At 35.8% G+C, this 22,700-nt stretch overlaps 1 protein-coding gene across 6 annotated transcripts in view; it reads left to right on the top strand.

Annotated features, from left to right (window-relative positions):
- LOC144980210 (proton-coupled folate transporter-like) overlaps positions 1-22,212 on the top strand; it is a 26,117-nt gene extending 3,905 nt beyond the window's left edge. For all 6 annotated transcript variants that reach the window (XM_078927831.1, XM_078927819.1, XM_078927809.1 and 3 more), the window contains 7 exons: positions 7,441-8,191; positions 9,462-9,623; positions 10,360-10,545; positions 10,970-11,117; positions 15,052-15,135; positions 16,978-17,134; positions 20,424-22,212. In XM_078927831.1, the coding sequence (XP_078783957.1) occupies positions 7,496-8,191; positions 9,462-9,623; positions 10,360-10,545; positions 10,970-11,117; positions 15,052-15,135; positions 16,978-17,134; positions 20,424-20,544 (1,554 nt within the window). In that variant the 5' untranslated portion in view covers positions 7,441-7,495 and the 3' untranslated portion in view covers positions 20,545-22,212. The remainder of the gene's footprint in view (positions 1-7,440; positions 8,192-9,461; positions 9,624-10,359; positions 10,546-10,969; positions 11,118-15,051; positions 15,136-16,977; positions 17,135-20,423) is intronic.
- The last annotated feature ends 488 nt before the right edge of the window (positions 22,213-22,700 follow it).

Below are 22,700 nucleotides of genomic sequence, written 5' to 3'. Positions count from 1 at the left end.
CGATCCCTCCAACCCGTGTCACCCCCACCACCCACTATTGACACATCGTTTATTAAAGTAAGAAAGAGGGGGAGAAAGGGAGGAATAAAAAGAAAATTTAACAGACGGCCTTTTCGTCCATTTTTACCCTGTGTAGTGACAGGTAATGTAAGATCACTGAAAAATAAAATTGATGAACTGTTTTCACTGTGTCGTTTTAATAGTGACTATCGTCAAGCCTCCATAATAGCGTTAACAGAGACTTGGCTATCTCCTCACATACCATCATCATGTTTTAATATTGAACAATATTCACTATTTCGAGGAGATCGGACTAATGTAAATAAACGAACTGGGGGTGGGGTGTGCACATATATTAACAACAAATGGTGCCACCCCAATAACTGTCAGATAAAGAAAATGTATTGTGACGATTGAATTTATTACTGTTTCGTCACGACCATATTACCTACCCCGGGAATATACTCATGTCATCATCATCAACGTCTACATTCCACCATCATCAGACAACACCACAGCGAAAAATATTTTGAGGAAAGAAATACAGGACATTCAAATTAAGTCACCCGATGCCGTATTGATGGTCACTGGCGATTTTAACCAATGTAACGATTTTACTCTCCCGGGACTTCATCAATACGTGGACTGCGAGACAAGGGACAAAAAAACATTAGATTTATTCCTGTGTAATATTAAAAATAGTTATAAATGTTTACCCCGTGCCCCATTAGGTTTATCTGACCACTGCATGCTCTTGCTACTCCCCACCTACCGCCCTGTTTTTAAACGTGTAAAACCAGTAAAGAAAAGTGTACAGATCTGGAACGGAAGTGTGTGTGAAGATTTGCGTGGTTGTTTTGAATGCACTGACTGGAATGTTTTTATCGAATCATGTGATAGTGTGGATGAGCTGAATGACTGTGTGAGTGAGTATTTAAAATTCTGTGAACAGCTAGTGTCTTGTAAAAAAGAAATAAAATATTATCCTAACAACAAGCCTTGGATAACAAAAGATCTAAAACTTTTATTGAACCAAAAGAAAACTCTCTATACTAGTGGAAACAAAAAAGATCTGAAAACAAAACAAAAAGAGATAAAGAGGGTAATATCTAGTTGTAGAGACAAGTACAAAAATAAAATTGAAAAATGCTTTTCTTCTGGGGATATACGGGACACGTGGCGGGGGCTTAAAACTGCTGTGAACTATAATCCAAAGCCCACGATTATATCAGAAGATATCGAAATTGAAACTTTAAATAAATTTTATTCACGTTTCGACACAGCAAACAAATTTGATATTGAAAATGAAAAACATAAATTAGACAGGGCTTTGGAAGATGAAATGGCTGTTGAGGTCAGTGAAGAGGAAACGAGATTCGTATTTTCGAAACTAAACGAGAGGAAGGCTGCTGGGCCGGATGGATTGAAAGGAAAACTATTAAAAGAATGTGCCCACCAGCTTTCCCCATTTATACACATATTTTTAACTGGTCCCTCCAATGCGTTTCAATCCCTGAAATTTGGAAAACTTCGAAAATTATTCCTGTTCCAAAAAAAAGAAAAACTTGAAACTATGAACGATCTCAGACCTGTTGCACTGACTTCAATAGTCATGAAATCTTTAGAAAAACTTGTTCTTGTTAAAATTAGGAATCAGTTTATGCCATTGAGTGATAGTCATCAATTTGCTTACAAACCAGGACGTGGCGTAGAGGATGCCATTTTGCTGTTTACAAACAACATCTACAGGCATCTAGATCACGATAGGAGCTATTGCAGATTGCTTTTTGCAGATTTTTCTTCAGCGTTCAATACAATGCAACCTCAGTTGGTTGTTCAAAAATTGACTAGTCTGAATTTAAACAAGTATATAATTGCTTGGGTGCTCGAATTTCTTACGGAGAGAGCACAATATGTTCAATAAGGGCAAAACAAATCTTCCTGTATAACTACAAATATTGGCGCTCCTCAAGGTTGTGTATTGTCCCCTGTATTATTCACAATATACACGAATGACTGTTGAAGTCAAAACCTGAGTGTACCTTTAATAAAGTTTGCAGATGACACCGCTCTTCAAGGCCTCATAACAAATGGCAACGAAGTGGCTTATAGGCAAGAAATTGATAGATTTGTGTCTTGGTGTGATGCCCACCACCTAGAACTTAACATAAGCAAGACAAAGGAGCTAGTGAGTGACTTTAGGAGAGTGAAGGAACCGATAGAACCGTTAAAATTAAAGGACCAATTCGTCCAGCGAGTTCCTCACTACAAATACCTTCGTGTAACGATTGATGACAGGCTCAAGTGGGATGAACACTTGAAAATAATTAGGCATAAGATGTGCAGACGTACATATTTTTTATCGAAACTCTCTCAGTTTAGAATAGATAAAACCCTCTGCACATTATTTTATAGAGCAGTAATCGAAAGTGTTTTGTCATTTTGTATAACAGCTTGGGGAGGCAATTGCTTAGCAGTGGAAAGGAACAAAATAAATTCAAATATTAAAAAATCCATTAAACGCTATATAAATGATGTTGACGATGTAGATCTTTTATACGAGAAATTTTGTATAAATAAAATAACTAAAATATTAAATGACCAGTATCATCCACTAAGACCATCAATTATTATGTCAGAAAGAAGTGGTCGCCCTTTCTCTATTTCAACGAAAACAGAGAGACACCGAAAATCTTTTCTGCCGTCCAGTATTAGGCTTTATAACAACAAGCAATAATCATTTTATATAATTATTTCTCATTTTTACTTTTTTAAAATATAAATATTAATTTATTAATTTATTTGTTTTGCAATCTTTTCAATTTTCAATTTATAGTGACAGTTTTAACTATTTTACAGTGTTGAAATTATTCATATTATAAAGCGCAGCTCTGGTTATAGAGCTGCTCCTTTTTTATATATATACATCCTATTTCCATTGTATTTTTATCTTATGTGTAAATTATAACACGTCTGTACAAAAAATTTCCTTTTTGGGATGCAATAAAGTATTATTATTATTATTATTATTATTATTATTATTATTATTATTATTATTATTATTATTATTATTATTATTATTATTATTAAACCACCACTCTGATGAATGATGTACGATGCCCCATGAACAAGCCGAATGAAACCCCAAAGGCCAAGAGTCCCCTGTACTGAACTTCTCTGACTTTGGAAGGAGACGAGATTTAGGTTGACTTGGAAAAATGTGAGTTACCTATCCTCGGGGCGAGGACGTCTTCTCTGAACTGGGGAAAGACGCTATCTGGTTTCTCTACGAGGCGGATTCTGCAGAGCACGTTTCAGGATTTACTTTTTCAGACCAAATTTGGTCACATTTAAAAATTGATGAATATTTGTTATCATTTAAAAGAAAATTTAGCGCTTTCAGAAAATATAAATATCTTGAGCTGGAGCACCATGACACTAGTACATAAGCCCCTTTGTATTGTCACTATAAGGAATAAAGTCAATAAATATAGGAAATGGCATTACTAATAGATTTATTGTACTTGATTATAATACGATAAAAATTGAAACATATCCTTGAGGGAACCACATTGTAAATGTTTCCCTAATGTGATTGAACAATAGTTTATCCCCATTTAACTACAGAACTGCAGGTTCACTAAATATGGTCGATACCTACGTTAAATATACATACATTGCAAGTCCAAACACATATTATGCACTTTTTGGCCCTAAAATGTTTTAAGTGCACATGCAAATTTTAAATTTGATTTCTTAATGTTGCGTTTGGAACAGCCTAGACTAGTCATATTTGATTTTAACAAGATATGAAGTGAATAGAAAAGTGCCAGAAGACAATAGAGAATAAAAATTTTTTCGCGGCGGTGGTGGGGTTTGAACCTGCGACCTTATTGGTACGACAACTCCGCCTGGCAGGTGAGAGCGTGGCTCTACCGTGTGAGCTATCCACGAACACAAAAATATTCGTTTCAAACTCAAAGTCATTACTAGATCCCTCTCTCACCCACTTCTTGAGACCGCCGATTCGTTCGTACACCACCGTCGCGAATAATTTTGACCAGCAGTTAAGCTTAATAGCCAATATTCTCAACACAAACATATAACATAGAAACGATTGAGACATTGAGTATGCTCCGGTGTATGGGGTGAATTTTTTAATTCAGAAAAGTGAGTGGAGCAGGCACTTATGTTGGTAACAACAAGATATGAAGTGAATAGAAAAGTGCCAGAAGACAATAGAGAATAAAAATTTTTTTTCGCGGCGGTGGTGGGGTTTGAACCTGCGACCTTATTGGTACGACAACTCCGCCTGGCAGGTGAGAGCGTGGCTCTACCGTGTGAGCTATCCACGAATACAAAAATATTCGTTTCAAACTCAAAGTCATTACTAGATCCCTCTCTCACCCACTTCTTGAGACCGCCGATTCGTTCGTACACCACCGTCGCGAATAATTTTGACCAGCAGTTAAGCTTAATAGCCAATATTCTCAACACAAACATATAACATAGAAACGATTGAGACATTGAGTATGCTCCGGTGTATGGGGTGAATTTTTTAATTCAGAAAAGTGAGTGGAAGCAGGCACTTATGTTGGTAACAACAAGATATGAAGTGAATAGAAAAGTGCCAGAAGACAATAGAGAATAAAAATTTTTTCGCGGCGGTGGTGGGGTTTGAACCTGCGACCTTATTGGTACGACAACTCCGCCTGGCAGGTGAGAGCGTGGCTCTACCGTGTGAGCTATCCACGAACACAAAAATATTCGTTTCAAACTCAAAGTCATTACTAGATCCCTCTCTCACCCACTTCTTGAGACCGCCGATTCGTTCGTACACCACCGTCGCGAATAATTTTGACCAGCAGTTAAGCTTAATAGCCAATATTCTCAACACAAACATATAACATAGAAACGATTGAGACATTGAGTATGCTCCGGTGTATGGGGTGAATTTTTTAATTCAGAAAAGTGAGTGGAGCAGGCACTTATGTTGGTAACAACAAGATATGAAGTGAATAGAAAAGTGCCAGAAGACAATAGAGAATAAAAATTTTTTCGCGGCGGTGGTGGGGTTTGAACCTGCGACCTTATTGGTACGACAACTCCGCCTGGCAGGTGAGAGCGTGGCTCTACCGTGTGAGCTATCCACGAACACAAAAATATTCGTTTCAAACTCAAAGTCATTACTAGATCCCTCTCTCACCCACTTCTTGAGACCGCCGATTCGTTCGTACACCACCGTCGCGAATAATTTTGACCAGCAGTTAAGCTTAATAGCCAATATTCTCAACACAAACATATAACATAGAAACGATTGAGACATTGAGTATGCTCCGGTGTATGGGTGAATTTTTTAATTCAGAAAAGTGAGTGGAGCAGGCACTTATGTTGGTAACAACAAGATATGAAGTGAATAGAAAAGTGGCACTTTTCTATTCACTTCATATCTTGTTGTTACCAACATAAGTGCCTGCTCCACTCACTTTTCTGAATTAAAAAATTCACCCCATACACCGGAGCATACTCAATGTCTCAATCGTTTCTATGTTATATGTTTGTGTTGAGAATATTGGCTATTAAGCTTAACTGCTGGTCAAAATTATTCGCGACGGTGGTGTACGAACGAATCGGCGGTCTCAAGAAGTGGGTGAGAGAGGGATCTAGTAATGACTTTGAGTTTGAAACGAATATTTTTGTGTTCGTGGATAGCTCACACGGTAGAGCCACGCTCTCACCTGCCAGGCGGAGTTGTCGTACCAATAAGGTCGCAGGTTCAAACCCCACCACCGCCGCGAAAAAATTTTTATTCTCTATTGTCTTCTGGCACTTTTCTATTCACTTCATATCTTGTTGTTACCAACATAAGTGCCTGCTCCACTCACTTTTCTGAATTAAAAAATTCACCCCATACACCGGAGCATACTCAATGTCTCAATCGTTTCTATGTTATATGTTTGTGTTGAGAATATTGGCTATTAAGCTTAACTGCTGGTCAAAATTATTCGCGACGGTGGTGTACGAACGAATCGGCGGTCTCAAGAAGTGGGTGAGAGAGGGATCTAGTAATGACTTTGAGTTTGAAACGAATATTTTTGTGTTCGTGGATAGCTCACACGGTAGAGCCACGCTCTCACCTGCCAGGCGGAGTTGTCGTACCAATAAGGTCGCAGGTTCAAACCCCACCACCGCCGCGAAAAAATTTTTATTCTCTATTGTCTTCTGGCACTTTTCTATTCACTTCATATCTTGTTGTTACCAACATAAGTGCCTGCTCCACTCACTTTTCTGAATTAAAAAATTCACCCCATACACCGGAGCATACTCAATGTCTCAATCGTTTCTATGTTATATGTTTGTGTTGAGAATATTGGCTATTAAGCTTAACTGCTGGTCAAAATTATTCGCGACGGTGGTGTACGAACGAATCGGCGGTCTCAAGAAGTGGGTGAGAGAGGGATCTAGTAATGACTTTGAGTTTGAAACGAATATTTTTGTGTTCGTGGATAGCTCACACGGTAGAGCCACGCTCTCACCTGCCAGGCGGAGTTGTCGTACCAATAAGGTCGCAGGTTCAAACCCCACCACCGCCGCGAAAAAATTTTTATTCTCTATTGTCTTCTGGCACTTTTCTATTCACTTCATATCTTGTTGTTACCAACATAAGTGCCTGCTCCACTCACTTGTCATATTTGATTTTGCAATTTTCACATAATTTGTCAAGGAAAATCTAGTCATTTCATACCACTCACAATCGCATACATGGTCATTAGATTAAATCTGGCAATCTTGTATAACTTTTCAAGAAAAAGTGGTGAGAGCGGAAATGATCAGAGCCATCTTTTCCTTTTATACCTTTGAGTTTTTGAGATATTTATTGTCATGTCCTGGTGTGATTTACATGCCTAACAACTTCGACTTTCCTGTTCTGTTGTGTGTGATGTGGTGAATCGCAGTTCTTCAAGATCTGAGTAGAAAGATAGGTTAAGGGTAGTTTTTGATCGTTTTATTTTGGCGATAATTCTCTTCTGTAATTTTAGTAGTAACGATAGATATACAAAGTCCATTAGGCCATTGACAGCATTCTTTGAAACTTTATCGACATAACTTCCCCGTTTTTTGAGTTAACAATTATTGGTCAAATTAGCAATTGACGTTCTCACTTTCAGATTATCGGCATATGTAAAAGTATGAAAAGTGAATCAAACTGCCTGTAAACTTCCATCCCATTTTCATTTCATTATAATATATATATATATATATATATATATATATATTATATATATATATATATATAATATATATATATATATTATATGTATATATTATATCAGATTCAAGGAGCCTCTTTTTGTTGTATTAACTTCAATTGAGTTGGATCAAGCCGAAAAGGAGTAGTATAACTATAACCACAAATTTTCATTTTCTTTTTCTGAACAGATTATGATGTGACGACGTAGAACAAAAAGAAGAAACTCGTGACATTGATTCATAAATGGACCTCAAAATGACCAATCAACAGCCCATACCTGTACCATTTTATGACGAAACAAGTCCTCTCTGTTCACAAGACCAGAAGGAGAAAAGCAATGGACATGCAGTCAGCATTACAGACCCGACGGAATCGGAAATAATATTCCGCCGGCGAGTATGGGCAGTTATGTCATTTTGTTGTGTCCTCTACGTCGTCAGTTTTCTCTCTCTGTCTCCTTTGTCAGTTCAGCTATTCTCTTATCGTATAGCTAGAGACAAGTACCAATTCACCTACAACGACTCGAGTAATTTTAAATGCGGAAATGCATCATCTCAGCTTGAAAAACTTACCGACCATGTCCAGAAGGAAGCATCACAGATTTTACTCGAGGGTGGCATAATTTCTGGCGTGCCAGCGTGCATCACCTGTATTCTGGTCGGGTCTTATTCAGACTATTTGGGGAGGAAGCCAGTACTGGTGGCCTCCATTTTTGGAGGGTTTATAAGACTTCTTGTGTTGACATTCATTGTCAAGTTTGAATGGAATATTCGTCTATATTATATCGGAGCTGCTATTGATGGAATGGTAGGCTCCTATTTTACGCTAATATTGGCCACAACTGCAATGATTGCAGATATCACTCCAGATGCAAAAAATAGAGCTGTGAACTTTGCTCTCATTGAGGGATTGATGCTTCCTACAGCTGCTGCAGCGCAGGTAAGAATCGATGCACGACATTATGATAATATCACATAATGGTATTTATTAGGCGTGTGAGAATCAAGTAATGCATTGCACGTTGTACCATTCATTTACTATACACTCAATATTATAATAATTGAATTTAGAATTCAAAAGGAATTTTAGGTAGGTTTTGTTAAAGTGTAAGCCATGAAATTGTTGATTCACGAATCTGTTCAAACAAATGATTTTACATAGTGTGACACTTAAAACATTGTTTATGCTCATTTACTAATACAGGAGACCTTTTGAAGTGGGGAATTTAAAACTAGCGAATGATTCATGAATCTTTAAAAAAATATTTTTCAAAAAACTGAGTAGATCATATAATAATTATTGCCATTCGCAATCCAACGCTCTTATCTTCAAATGTGACCCATCGTCTCCAAAGGGGATTATGTCGGGGTGATCTCGATGCAAGCATAGAGTTGAATTTACAGTCATGGGTACGACACTTGGTACACGTCTTGTATGACACTTGGTACACGTCTGTGTACTATTGAAGACGATGGATTTAGTCACACGAAGTGACATCCAGTAAAAACTGACATTTCTAACGACTTTGATTGCCAAAGAACTTGTCGGCATCTAGTCCATCTAGACATAATGCCGTTTTGAGGTGATCCGTTACAAAAGTCCATTCATACTTAGGCTGCTTTGACATTAATGGTAAGAAAAATCTAAAATCATTGTTGAATAAAGGTAAAGAAAGGCTTATGAATCAAGTTGTGGCTGTAGTCCTATATTATTTGCATATTATGTTTTGTGTCTACTCTATTGTATTAAGCTGGGGGGGGGGGGGGGGGGGGGGGGGGCGTTTATATTAAATCTGAAATCGTCAGCCAAATCCTTCTAACATATTATTATATTCATGTAGCTAGCCTTAAGATAGGTCTCCACATAAATTTTAATAATTTTATGACGAACTTTTGATAATGGACATATCCAAACAGGCAAATATTTGATATGCCCAACAAAGCGTGACACACCATTATAAGCTTATTTGTGTCAATGTACGGTCGTTCAACTATCCAAATCTAATTTCAGATAAAGAATAAGAGAAGAAAACCCTAACACATATAAACATAGCATACTATCCTTTTTCAACGGAAGTTCAAGTTTAACTTCGATGCCATTTCATTGTGCAGCATTATGTTAATGTGAGAAATGCGATGCTTGCCTAGACCTAGTATTTATTGTTGTAAACAAACATCACTCATTTGACTTTTTTCTTTCAAAATTTCAGATCGGTGTCGGTTACTTAATCAGATTCGATGGTTTCTTTCTTCCCGTAATCCTTCTGTGTGGATTGCTATTGATATCCTTGCTCAGCACCATCTTCATTCTGCCTGAAACTGTCAAATGGAAGAAAGTCGTCTCATGGCACCCCAAGATTCACATCAAAAAGGTTCATCACATCACTGTTAGATACACTAGAAATCCATAACATAAAGATGGCTTTAAGGCGAGTGGAGGAGGTGTTTATCCCGGTTTCTTTAGCGATAAATGGGCTATTCCAATTGGTCTATCGCAAAGTAGGATGTAAGAGATCCAGCAACTAATGGGAGGATTAGAGGGTTAGAAAAACCTCGTCTGCACCTGATTCTTTTGCCTAAGCAATAATGATATAAATGTTGTTGAATTAGCACGAGGAAGACTTGCATCGATGGTTAGAAATAATAATAAGATTCGGAACTAAAATTTCCAATTGCATAAAAACGACAACACAAAAATAACTTTAAAAATGACGCAATGAGAATAAAATGGAAAGAAAGAATGGAAATAAGAATAGAATAAGACTAAGAATAAATAGGAATGACAGTTTTACAATCAGGATCAACATAGAACGTTTTAGTGTAATTTGACGGAGACAAACAAAATGCATTTTTCATTTCATCCAGAACACTTTAACTTCATTAATGATTTAGATGATCCCTATCTTGTCCATAGGTATTGAACCCCAGAGATGTAATGATCTTGAAATTTGAGACTTTCGGACTTTGAGGGTCGCCTTATTATATCGATATAAATGAAATAAACGTTTTCTGGCCAAAACAAAAAGTGCAGACTGAAATGAGGGCCACCGTGGCGATAGATGATAGTAATCATTAAACGTTCAACCATCTTCTCGTCGTAAATTTCAGGTTGTTGGGTTTTACTTCCTTCACGAATGCAAACAGAAGAAGCGGCTATACATTCTTGGTCTGTGTGCTTTCATCTTGGTTGCTTTAACTAACATTGGACGTCAAAATGTGGAGACGCTTTTTGAGCTCAATCATCCTATCTGTTGGGATTCAGTTCAGATAGGAATCTACACTGCCATTCGAATAGTGAGTGCAAATCTCCATCTAAAAAGTAAATATGTAAATTGTAGATGAAGGGTTATTTTTTTTAATACGTGAAAGGTAACGCATTCTGTCATTAATACTGCTTTTAAATTCTCATTCACAATAGCAGCCAAATGATACTTAAACGTTTTTTTTTTACCAGGAGCTTATGATATATTTACTTGAGACCGTTTTAACCTTATTTATGACTAATGAAAGAATTTTTCAATTCTAGGCGTTTTCATTGTTTATACAATGTCTTCTTTTAAAGACAAGTCTTTGATTTGTCTAAATTGTTTGGCCTGCTGCGGTTTGGTGAGAATGTTGTCTTCTTTTAATTTTAGCAAAAGTTTCAAGTAATTAAAAAATGTTCTTCATCTTTAAAAATGCTATTTTTTGTTTATTTTTATTTTCTGTATTTTCCAAGGTTGGTTCAGCCGCTATTACAATTCTATTTTTGAGAATGATGAGAAACAGACTTTCGCTTGAATATACTGGAGTCGTGTGTGCTTTAAGTGGTATCGCTGGTTTTGTCGTGTTTGGTTTATCGCAAATGTCAGCTGGATTGTACATAGGTAAGGGTAGTTTGATCGCTTTCTACTTTTTGTCGATAGTTCTATCGTATACACTGACTAAACATACTTATTTCGTATTGACTGGGCAGTTTTATTTGAAAGATTGACAGACAAATGTGATCGCGAACCTTTAATAAATATAATTTTTGATTCTTCGAAAGGAGTATCACTGATGCTTTTTTGTGTCGTTTTAATTGATCGATATTTTAAATGAAAGTTTTCTGACCACAATGGACAGATGAATGGATGGCATAAATGTGTACTGTACAAATCTTTGAAGCAAGGAAATCTTTAATACCGGGACAAAATCAAGCGCTTTATGTTAAATAATCCTATAAATGAAAGATTTAAATATAGAGATAGCGGAAGGTACATTGATAACAAGAAATGAGTAGATAAGTACCAAGAAGTGTCAGAAATACATCATTTGGCATCTGTAATTATCTACTTGGGCGTATAAGATGCACTTCATTACCATCTACATTCAATGAAAAAGGCTTGCCAAACAAATTCAACTTTTTTCAAGACAAAATTCATAACATTCATTCAGAATTAAATCAACATGACTCATACATTCTGTGGTACCCCTTTTGACAAATTTAACCCAGTTTCATCACGTTTCGTAAAAGAGTTGATCACAAAAACCCCCATTAAATCCTGCAACCTTGATCCCTTACCAGCATAGCTTTTGGCCACATATCGAGCATCCATTAAATCAATCATAAATACATCCATACTGACTGGTGAAGTTACATCGTGTTTTAAAAGTGCCCTCGTCAAACCACAACCGAAGAAACCAGCACTGGACCACAATGTATTAAACTATTATCATCCTGTATCAAATTTACCTTTTTTGTCAAAACTTTTGGAGAAAGTAGTTCTTACACATCTATCACTTAAGAACAATAGTGTGGACCAACCTTTCCTGTCAGCCTACAAACAGCAACACAGTACTGAAACGGTGCTGCTTAAAAATTTTAATGACTTGTTATCTAATGCCAATGCTAACAAAATCAATGTATTATGCCGTTTAGATCTTTCAGCTGCTTTTGGCACCATTGACCATGATATTTTGTTAAGAAGACGAGAAAATACATTCGGCGTAAAAGGAATTGCTCTTAAATTGTGTACATCATATTTGCAGGATCGATGGTAGACTGTCGTGGACAATTGTGTTCAGTCAGAGCAAGTTTTACAAAACTTTGGACTGTCACAAGGCTCTGTTCTAAGCCCTGTCCTTTTCACTGTATACATGCAGCTCCTTTCTAATGAGATATCCAAATTCAATCTGAAGTATCATTTTTATGCAAATTGTTATGGTATCCTTCAGGTTAGAAGGGAGGTGTCATGGTGTATTATTATTATTATTGAGTTATTGCCCTTTGCAATTGTATTACCAATTTGATATTTCCATTAATAATACACTTAATTACATTTAATTACTTCTCAATAATGTCACAATTGAATATATTTTAAGAATACATTATATTCGTATCATTAGTTAATACACTTGTGCATTGACGTTTTATTACATAACGTATATTCCTGTTTATGTATATTTCTATACTGCCATGTTTAATATTACTAAGTCTGTGATATATGATTTAAAGAGTTGGAAATAAAATAACTTGATTGGCCACCAATGACCCTGTCAGTCATTTTGCGCACTGCTTTTGGTGCATAACACAGATTATACGCAAATGTATAATTCAGTACCCCTTATTAATTCACAATTCTTAATACAACGACTTTCGAGCTGTTCTAACGAGATTAAATCTTGGGTATACCCAAGACAATTTAATACTAAGCGATAGGATAAAACTGAAATCTTGATGTGCGGAAGGCAAATAAATCAGCAATTACTCTCGGAAACATTGCAATAGAATTTTCCAATCAAGCAAAAATGGCTGACAATCCATGTGATTAACACCATACAATCTATGTACATAGAAATGGAAAAAAATAAATTAAGATTCATCACTTAATACCAAAGCGTGTAGCAGAACTTTTGATTAATTCCCTTGTTTTATCCAAATTGGACTATTGTAATTAATCCCCTCTGGGCGACTTTAGTTAAAGACAAAATGTGTAAACGTCAGGTTGCTCAGAATAACACAGCCAGACTCATTGTACGAAATAAACACAAATATCCATCGGCAACTCTCCTTCTCCGTGAGTTACATTGGCTTCATGTAGAGAAAAGAGTTGCCTATAAGATTTGTATTGTTGTCTACAAATCCCTGAGCACTAACAATCCCTCCTATATTAAAGACCTTCTGAACATCCATGCCCCCAAGAGAATTTTGAGGTCAAACAATGACCAATCAATCCTAGTCAAACATAAGGCCTTGCGTAAAAATTGGTGAGCAATTCTTTCAATTTTCGGCGCCCCATTTTTGGAACTCTCTCCCATCACACGTGAGATACTCGGATTCGTTGAAAACTTTCAAATCTCGCTTTAAGTTTTATCTTTTTACATCATGAGTTGCTATACTATTTTATCATGTTTTATTATCGTTAAATTAAATTCGTATCACTTTTCCATATATACACTTTTCTTACTGTAATATATTGTTTTATATCACTGTATATAAAGAGCTTAGAGCCTGTGACAACGGGATGAAGCGCTATATAATGCCATTTCTTCTTCTTCTTCTTCTTCTTCTTCTTCTTCTTCTTCTTCTTCTTCTTCTTCTTCTTCTTCTTCTTCTTCTTCTTCTTCTTCTTCTTCTTCTTCTTCTTCTTCTTCTCTCTTTCTTCTTCTTCTTCTCTCTTCTTCTTCTTCTTCTTCTTCTTCTTTTCTTCTTCTTCTTCTTCTTCTTCTTCTTCTTCTTCTTCTTCTTCTTCTTCTTCTTTCTTCTTCTTCTTCTTCTTTCTTCTTCTTCTTCTTCTTCTTCTTCTTCTTCTTCTTCTTTTCTCTCTTCTTCTTCTTCTTCTTCTTCTTCTTCTTCTTCTTCTTCTTCTTCTTCTTTCTTCTTCTTCTTCTTCTTCTTCTTTCTTCTTCTTCTTCTTTTCTTCTTTCTTTCTTCTTCTTCTTCTTCTTCTTCTTCTTTCTTCTTCTTCTTCTTCTTCTTCTTCTTCTTCTTCTTCTTCTTCTTCTTCTTCTTCTTCTTCTTCTTCTTCTTCTTCTTCTTTCTTCTTCTTCTTCTTCTTCTTCTTCTTCTTCTTCTTCTTCTTCTTCTTCTTCTTCTTCTTCTTCTTCTTCTTCTTCTTCTTCTTCTTCTTCTTCTTCTTCTTTTCTTCTTCTTCTTTTCTTCTTCTTCTTCTTCTTCTTCTTCTTCTTCTTCTTCTTCTTCTTCTTCTTTCTTCTCTTTCTTCTTCTTCTTCTTCTTTTCTTCTTCTTCTTCTTCTTCTTCTTCTTCTTCTTCTTCTTCTTCTTCTTCTTCTTCTTCTTCTTCTTTCTTCTTCTTCTTCTTCTTCTTCTTCTTCTTCTTCTTCTTCTTTCCTTCTTTTCTTTCTTTCTTCTTTTTCTTCTTCTTCTTCTTCTTCTTCTTCTTCTTCTTCTTTTCTTCTTCTTCTCTCTTCTTCTTCTTCTTCTTTCTTCTTCATTCTTCTTCTTCTTCTTTTCTTCTTCTTCTTCTTCTTCTTCTTCTTCTTCCTTCTTCTTCTTCTTCTTCTTCTTCTTCTTCTTCTTCTTTTCTTCTTCTTCTTCTTCTTCTTCTTTTCTCTTCTTCTTCTTCTTCTTCTTTCTTCTTCATTCTTCTTCCTTCGCTCTTCTTTTCTTCTTCTTCTTCTTTTATTATTTCTATTTGTTCACTGATGGGAGTTAAGTAAGTCATTGATAAAATTAGATAATCATAGTTGTACACGATATGACAATGGCTCTAAACCAGAAATAGCCTATTGCACAAGTTTTGAGACACAAAATCCTGAATTACTAATTACTTTTTATGAACCAAACGAACCGATAAGAATCTATAATTTTCCATTTCAGCGGGTTTGCTGGGTAGTTTGTATTTTGGATGCATACCAATACCCAGGGCTCTTCTGTCACAACTGACTCCTCCTACGGAACAAGGTAGAATTTTATGTTTTTTTTTTTAATGTTAGTATGTAGCAATGAATATTTGTTTTCTATTTTTGTAGGAAATACACTCTTAAATCAAAGCCCTGAGTAAAAATCTTTTTGAATTTTGAAAATCCATTAATATATAACAAAGTTATGCAGTTTCAAATGTGTCATTTATTTAGATGACTCACAAAGCGAAAAAAAAAAAAAATACGGAAAATATGGGACGCTTTTTCTGCGTTTTATTCTGGTTTGTGGCTGTATCTCGCTTAAAACGTGGAATTAGATATCGAAACTTGGCAATTTTATGGCAAAATTATCAGAAAATATGATGAAGACATCAGAAGAGTTCTAACTTGTATAGTTTTAGAGCTGTATGGCTAGGGTCAACTATAATTTTGTTTTAAAATATACATAATATTGATCATTTGGAACTTTTCCGAAGTGTAATTTTGTGTCTACAACCCATACAAATGACACGAAAAATGCCTGCTAAATTATTATCAATCAGTCCCGTGAGTCCATGGCTTATGTTATTTCTAGTATTTATTTGAGAGAGAGAGAGAGAGAGAGAGAGAGAGAGAGAGAGAGAGAGAGAGAGAGAGAGAGAGAGAGAGAGAGAGAGAGAGAGAGAGAGAGAGAGAGTTAATCTACTATCCCTATGACATAACAATGAAACAATACCTTAATTTAAAAAAAACGCGCGAGGATTTGTGTCATCATTCATCGCGAACAAGGTTGCCAGATGGCCACGTGTGTGGCCAAATATATAATTTTGTTTCTTTTATTAAATTTTATTCATCTATTTTTGTCTCAGTGACATTTATCCTAGTCTATTCAATTTTCTGTTTCTTAAAATTTAGTTTATTTTAAATGGACCAGTCTTAATAGTGAAAGCCATATGATTTTCTATTTAGCCACTTTTGAAGTCGAATTTGGTCAGATTAAAGTCTAGCCATCTGGCAGCCTTGCCTGGCTCACGTCATTTTCGTGTCGCGTGATGGGGGAGCAAAATGGCCGTCTCCATATTTTCACTCATGGAAATGCAAATTGAGTTGATGTTTTGTGAGAATACGGGAAAAGTACTTATCATAATCCAATGAAATTTGAAATATAAATAGAAGAAATGTGCATATATAACCTTATTAGCGACAAACATTCTCCTCTTTGTGGTTTTAGAAATATTGTACTCCAAAAAGTAAAAATCTATTTTTAACGGTCTTCTGGTAATTGTACGAGTTTTGTCGCTTGACATAATCTAAAATGACCTATTTTCTAACTGTGTGCCAACTTTCAGTCATATTCATCGACAAACAGCGTCGTAATTAATTTTTTAAAATTGCATGTACGGAACGGCTTCGTCCCATATTTTGTCGCGAATTTGGGCACTTTGTGAGCGAAAAAGAGGCCCAAAGATTTGTGCGGGATAGTCATTGCTACAGTATGAGCATTTCCAAAGAGCAGCCTTTTGTCGCTAAATATTTACATTTTTGTCTTTATGCTGCTTCATTATATTCCTTAATTCGGTATCTTTAAACTTTAACTCGTATATCAATTTATTTGTTCACCATCACCACCGTTATCCTCATTATAATCAACATCAAAATCATCATCATCATCATCTTCATCATCATCGTCATCTTCATCATCATCATCATCATCATCATCATCATCATCATCGTCATCATCATCGTCATCATCGTCGTCGTTGTCATTGTCATGTTGTCGCCCTCATCATCATTATTTCTTTCTTCGACAAAATCTTGTTTTCACCATAATGATTTCAATCTGTCAAATTTCACGCTTAGCCTAACACTCCCCTCTCTCGCTCCCCCCCCCCCCACCCAACAGGTGCTTTATTTTCAGGTTTATCGGTTGTGGAGACCATGTCTAGTCTGATCTCTTCCACTTTGTTTACCCTTATCTATTACACCACCATCAACTCCTTCAAGGGTGCTGTCTTCTTTGTCATTGCCAGCTTCACTTTCGTCAATGTTTTTTTTCTCGTGTAAGTTGGGTTTTGACCTACTAAATATTGGTGTCAACACAATGTATATGTATGTATGTATGTATATATATATATATATATATATGTGTGTGTGTGTGTGTGTGTGTGTGTGTGAGGCATTTCCACGAGCTTACCATGCTCAATGCGCTTCATAATACCACAGTTGTTACACCAGCAGGCCACATGGAGCCAAGTTTCCTTTTCATACATTTAGTCACATTTAGGCGTCTTTTTATACTTAAAATCTCGTGGCCTTTATCGAAGTGTTCATTCACACCTGAGTCCAGTGGGCTAATGAGCGTTTAGTACCTTGCCCATGGACGCAATGCCAGGAACACATTTTTGGTGATCACTGTAGCCCACTGTCCATTAGGGTTCAAAAAATACAAAGAGATTTCCCCACCAGGAATCATTACCACATTTTCGTCAGACCTTGTCAGGTCATCCCATTAAAGACAAATGAACAATTTCTATGAGCGATTTGAACCATAGATGACTTTTCCACAATAAAACCATTTAGAATTTAAAAAGAGCCTTCTACTTGTCATAGATTGGCTGACCTGAGGCCGACTTTCAATATGCTTCTCTACTGACTAGTTGAAAAGCTCTTCTTTTTAGCCACGAAGCCAATATCTCTAGATTTTTTTCCCTCTATTGTATTTGTGCAGTGTTAAGAATCGTCGTGCTTATGCTCAGTTCACTTTTGTTATCAATCTCACAATAAGTTTTATTTTCGAAGTTAAATAGTGATCTGAATATGCCTTTGACATATCACTGATCACATATGATTCATCCAACCTTTGCGACACGAAAGAATTGAAATTAGACTTTTCCTCACAGGTGAGTAGTCTTTAAGAGCCTAAGGTTAATGTAACCAGAGTTTACACAGGCTTCTATGGTATTAAAGAAACTGCAGCAAATGCTTTCTAGCCGTTGAATAGGACACTAGTCTATTGCAAAGTAATTTACGACCTCTCTAATTGTCTTAGGACATGCAAGAAAAAGTGGAGGCCCAATCTGAAGCAGCAGTAGAAATCGTCTCCATTATGAATTAGTTTTATGTATATAACGAATTCATACTATTTCCAAATGTATTCTGGAGCCGATTTATACTGTTGTTTCCTTCTTTATATCTTTAACACATCCAACTTTTACGTCATGGCACAAGACCGAAGGTGTAGAGTTCAGCCGGTCGCTGTTTTTATAAAGCAAAACTTATATAGACTTTTTAGCCTTGCATTCAACGAATTATAGGCCTTTTGCACACAACATAACACTAATACGTTATGTTGTTATAGTAACCAAACTTTAAGTCTGCCAATTCAGAAACACTCGACCGTGTCTGGTTTTCTTCTTCGTGGTCGTTGTAGTAGCCCCTTGAAATAGAGGATGCAGACAACAGTTCACATTTATGAATTTCACAACCCACACACACACACAAACACACTCCCAGATTCAGAATACAGGCTGTGATCATTTTATTATTTGATATTTTTTCCACGCTTCCAAGACACTTTCAAATTCTGTCTTGTTTTTAGTTTCTATCAACTCCTGAGGGAGTTCATTCCGTAAACGGACGACCGAGGGAAAGAAAGAGTGTGGGCGCTTGTCTGTTCTTGATGTTTGAATTGATTGTATGTTTCGTGCCCTCTTGTTAAGAGGTGACGCTGTTTGGTCTAATGGAGTTGGGGACTTTAATGCTGGTGTTGCCGGTATTATATCTTGTTTCTTTCACGAAGATGTTGCATTTTTCCAGACCTAAGCTTTCTGTGAGTTTTGTCACGCTGTTGTTATGTGAGTATTTATTAGTTATTATCCCTGCAGATATTGTTTTTATCAGTTTTGGTGTAGGGACCCATACTATGCTTGCATATTCGAAGAAGGGTCTTACTATAGTTTTGTAGGTGAATAGACATTTGACGGGACAGCCACTGAGTTTCGTGTTTAAAAAGCGCTTGTTTTGATTGCCTTTGATGTTACATTTGCGACATGTGATTCCAATTGAGGTTATGGATAATATTTAGTCCAAGATATCTTGAAGATTTGACTGTATCTAATTTTTGGCCATGAAGGTGGTAGTCGTCGGTTACAGGTTTTTTTTTTTGGTTTGTTATCGTCAGCACGTTGCATTTGCTTACATTGAAGCTCATAAGCCCTGACTTCTCCCAAGCTTCCAGTTTTGCCAAGTCCTTGTTGAATCGACGCTATCTTCAATTGAGTGGATGTACGAACTTCAGATGTTAAGCTGTCAAGGCTGTTAATGCTGTTAATGAAAACAGGTAAAAGCAAAGGACGTAGATCCGATCCTTGGGGGGCTCATGGGTTACCTGGCCTATAGGCGAAGTTTGACCTCCAACAACTACTTCTTGGGTTTTGTCGCTCAGAAATGATTCAATACATTTCAGTGTTTGACCAATTATTCCAACTTTCTGGATCTTGCAGAGAAAGTGCGTATGTGGTACTTTATTAAAAGTTGTCTCGGAATCAAGGCATATCAGGTCGGGTTGTGTCAAGTTCCAGTGAGAAGGAATCGACTGTAGAGTCTAGTTATGTTTCACATAATCTGCCTTTTCTGAGCATCATTCAGTAATTTATGTGACTCATGAGGATCTGTCATAGAGGAACTTACGATGTGCTCCAGTAGTTTATAGCATATGCAGGTCAAGGAAATTGGGCGATAATTTACAGCAATTTCCTATCATATTTTCTATGGATTGGCTGTACATAAGCATGTTTCCACATTTGGGGCATGACGCCTGATTTAAGAGACATTTCAAATAGTTTTTTCAGTGCAGGGACCAACTCCTTGCTACCATTTTTAGAGGCCGTGGTGAAATATTGTCGGGTTCCGCTGCCTTACTTGTTTTTAGATTATTTAGCAGATTTTCAACGCCCTTAACTGACACATCAATCTCTGGCATAATTGGGTAATAAACAAAATGAATATAACAGCTAAAAAAAAGAACAAAATACCAAACACTGAAAGTTTCGGGTTCAAAGAAAGTTTCGGGTTCAAAACTCTTCCAAAAACAATAGGAGCATAAATACATAACTAAAACAACAGGTCGACGATTAAATTAGTAATGTATTTATGTTTTTATTATTTTGTTGTTGTTGTTGTTGACCAAAGAAGGGTTTTGAGCCCGAAACGTTCCGTGTTTGGTAATTTGTTCTTTTTGGAAGCTGTTATATTCATTTTTGTTTATTACTTTTTGAATTTTTTTGTATCAGGTTATGTTTAACATACACTTACTGGATTTTAAAATCTTATTTTCTTATATTATATCAGGGCATTTAGGTTAACAAGAGCAGATGCCTCTCTGACGGACTTCACCCAATTAATAGAACCTGGGTCAGATGACAACACATCTCCCAGCACCGATTACGGGCTTCCACCATCACAAGATTGAACTGTGGAAAGAACATCTAGTCATTAGTAACATATTACTGCCAACGAAATATTTGGACGCAGATAAGATAAAAATTAAACAAGGCGTTGTATAACTTCTGACAGTTCTTATCTTCTATGGAAGTTTTGTGGGTACAGCTGACAGAAAAAATATAATAATAATAGTATAAAATAATGTAATATTTTGTTAACATTATAAATCTTGAATTTTTATTGAAAATCACTTTTTAAAATCTCTAAACTACATCTGTTTGTTTTGAATGTGTTCATTTTCTATCTTTTCAGCAAATGTGCCTTGAAACAGTTGATTTTACCAATATATTTTCTTATATATCTACAGATGTTTAGAAGAGTAAATACATCCATTCTTTGTTGCGTTCTAACGCGGTGACTACACACTACAAAATCATAATCATTAAGTGATAAGTTAGAATGATTATTGTGTTAACATAGATAGCAATCTATTAAATTCATAGAGCGTTCCTTACTGCTGATTATTTGTCCGCATTAAACCATAGCATACGAACCAAGTTGTTATAAGAGTGAGAAATTAGAAAGTAAAGGTTGAATTGCCATTCTATTACAGTAGAAATGCGTAATTTATTACTCATTATGGGTAACACTTATGATTCTTAGGTTGAAAACTTTGTATTTCAAAGACAGTACCTTTATCATTTAAAACCGTTTTGGTAGGGTTACATTATTACCCCACACTGACAAAACGCCCTTCTCAATTAGCTAGCCTCGAAATTATGACCTTCACTGAGATTTGATCTCTCACCATCCGCCTTACCCTTTTGATTGATGTGTTCATCCATTGGTTTGATGGTCTTAAATGTCTTGATTCCAAGGTAGACGAATCTAGTCAAAAATGACAAAAAACTTATAATGAATAAAGTGTAGGTATTCAATGAATCTAAAATACAGAAATAAAGTGTAGGTATTCAATGCATCTAAATTATAGAAATTAAGTGTAGATATTCAATTAATCTAAAATACAGAAATAAAGTGTAAGTATTCAATGAATCTAAATTATAGAAATAAAGTATAGGTATTCAATGAATCTAGAATACAGAAATATAGTGTAAGTATTCAATGAATCTAAATTATAGAAATAAAGTGTAGGTATTCAATGAATCTAAAATACAGAAATAAAGTGTAGGTATTCAATGATACTTTAATCGTTGATTTGGCATTGTAATTTTACAGTGAGCGGAAGTTGAGAATCTGTCATATTGTTGATTTTTTAAAACGTTTATCCAAATGCCATTTGTGACTGGTTAGAATAATTGAATAAAAAGGAGAACCAGCATTTGAACATTGAAACATTAAATTCCATGCTATGTTAGATTTCAATCGGACATGAGTTCAATCAAATCCTAATAAAACCATGTGCAATATTATGATATTGTGATATTATGGTGTTCCAGCTAAGACGCGTTTACTTGAAATACAAGTTGATTCATGATGATATGTTAGAGCTGTTCTGAATATTTTTTTTTGGTAGTTTGTGGCCGGTACTATGAGGGGTTTTACCCCTTTGTCTATCTCTATCATCTCCATCTTTAAATTTTGTCATGGTCCTGGTAAGAATCCTTCAAGAGAGAGAGAGAGAGAGAGAGAGAGAGAGAGAGAGAGAGAGAGAGAGAGAGAGAGAGAGAGAGAGAGAGAGAGAGAGAGAGAGAGAAAAAATTATAGATATTAATACAAGATCCCTTAAGGGGCGGTTTGGGTCTTTTCAAAAAAAAATTTAATTACCAATATTGGGCGGTTTTAATCATTCTTTATCGTCATTATAGGTTAAAAAACAACATTTATGGTGAAAAATTTTAATTATCTGTGTCGATACCCATTTTGCGACCTAATTTGGGGGTCTGACATCAAAAAATGTAACAATCTTGTGGCAAACGTTCCACAAAAACTAATGAAGGAATGACCTCCATATTCTTCCATCTTGTGAACATTGTACTATAGTGTGTCACCATAGAGCGCTTTTACGGCTTTAGCTTATGGAATTTTTATTAAAACATTACAAAGTTGAGAATCAAAATGTTATGACAAAATTTATGTTAAAAATTCAGAATCAGGATTATAATTCAAAATTCACATATCTTATCAAAAAAAAATCTCTCTATGGTGACACAATACATTATCTCT

The sequence above is a fragment of the Berghia stephanieae genome, chromosome 1 (genome assembly GCF_034508935.2).
Source record: "Berghia stephanieae isolate SIO BIC M18660-M18661 chromosome 1, UCSD_Bste_1.3, whole genome shotgun sequence".
NCBI classification, from domain to species: Eukaryota; Metazoa; Mollusca; class Gastropoda; order Nudibranchia; family Aeolidiidae; genus Berghia; species Berghia stephanieae.
This window is presented reverse-complemented; position numbering and strand designations above follow the sequence as displayed.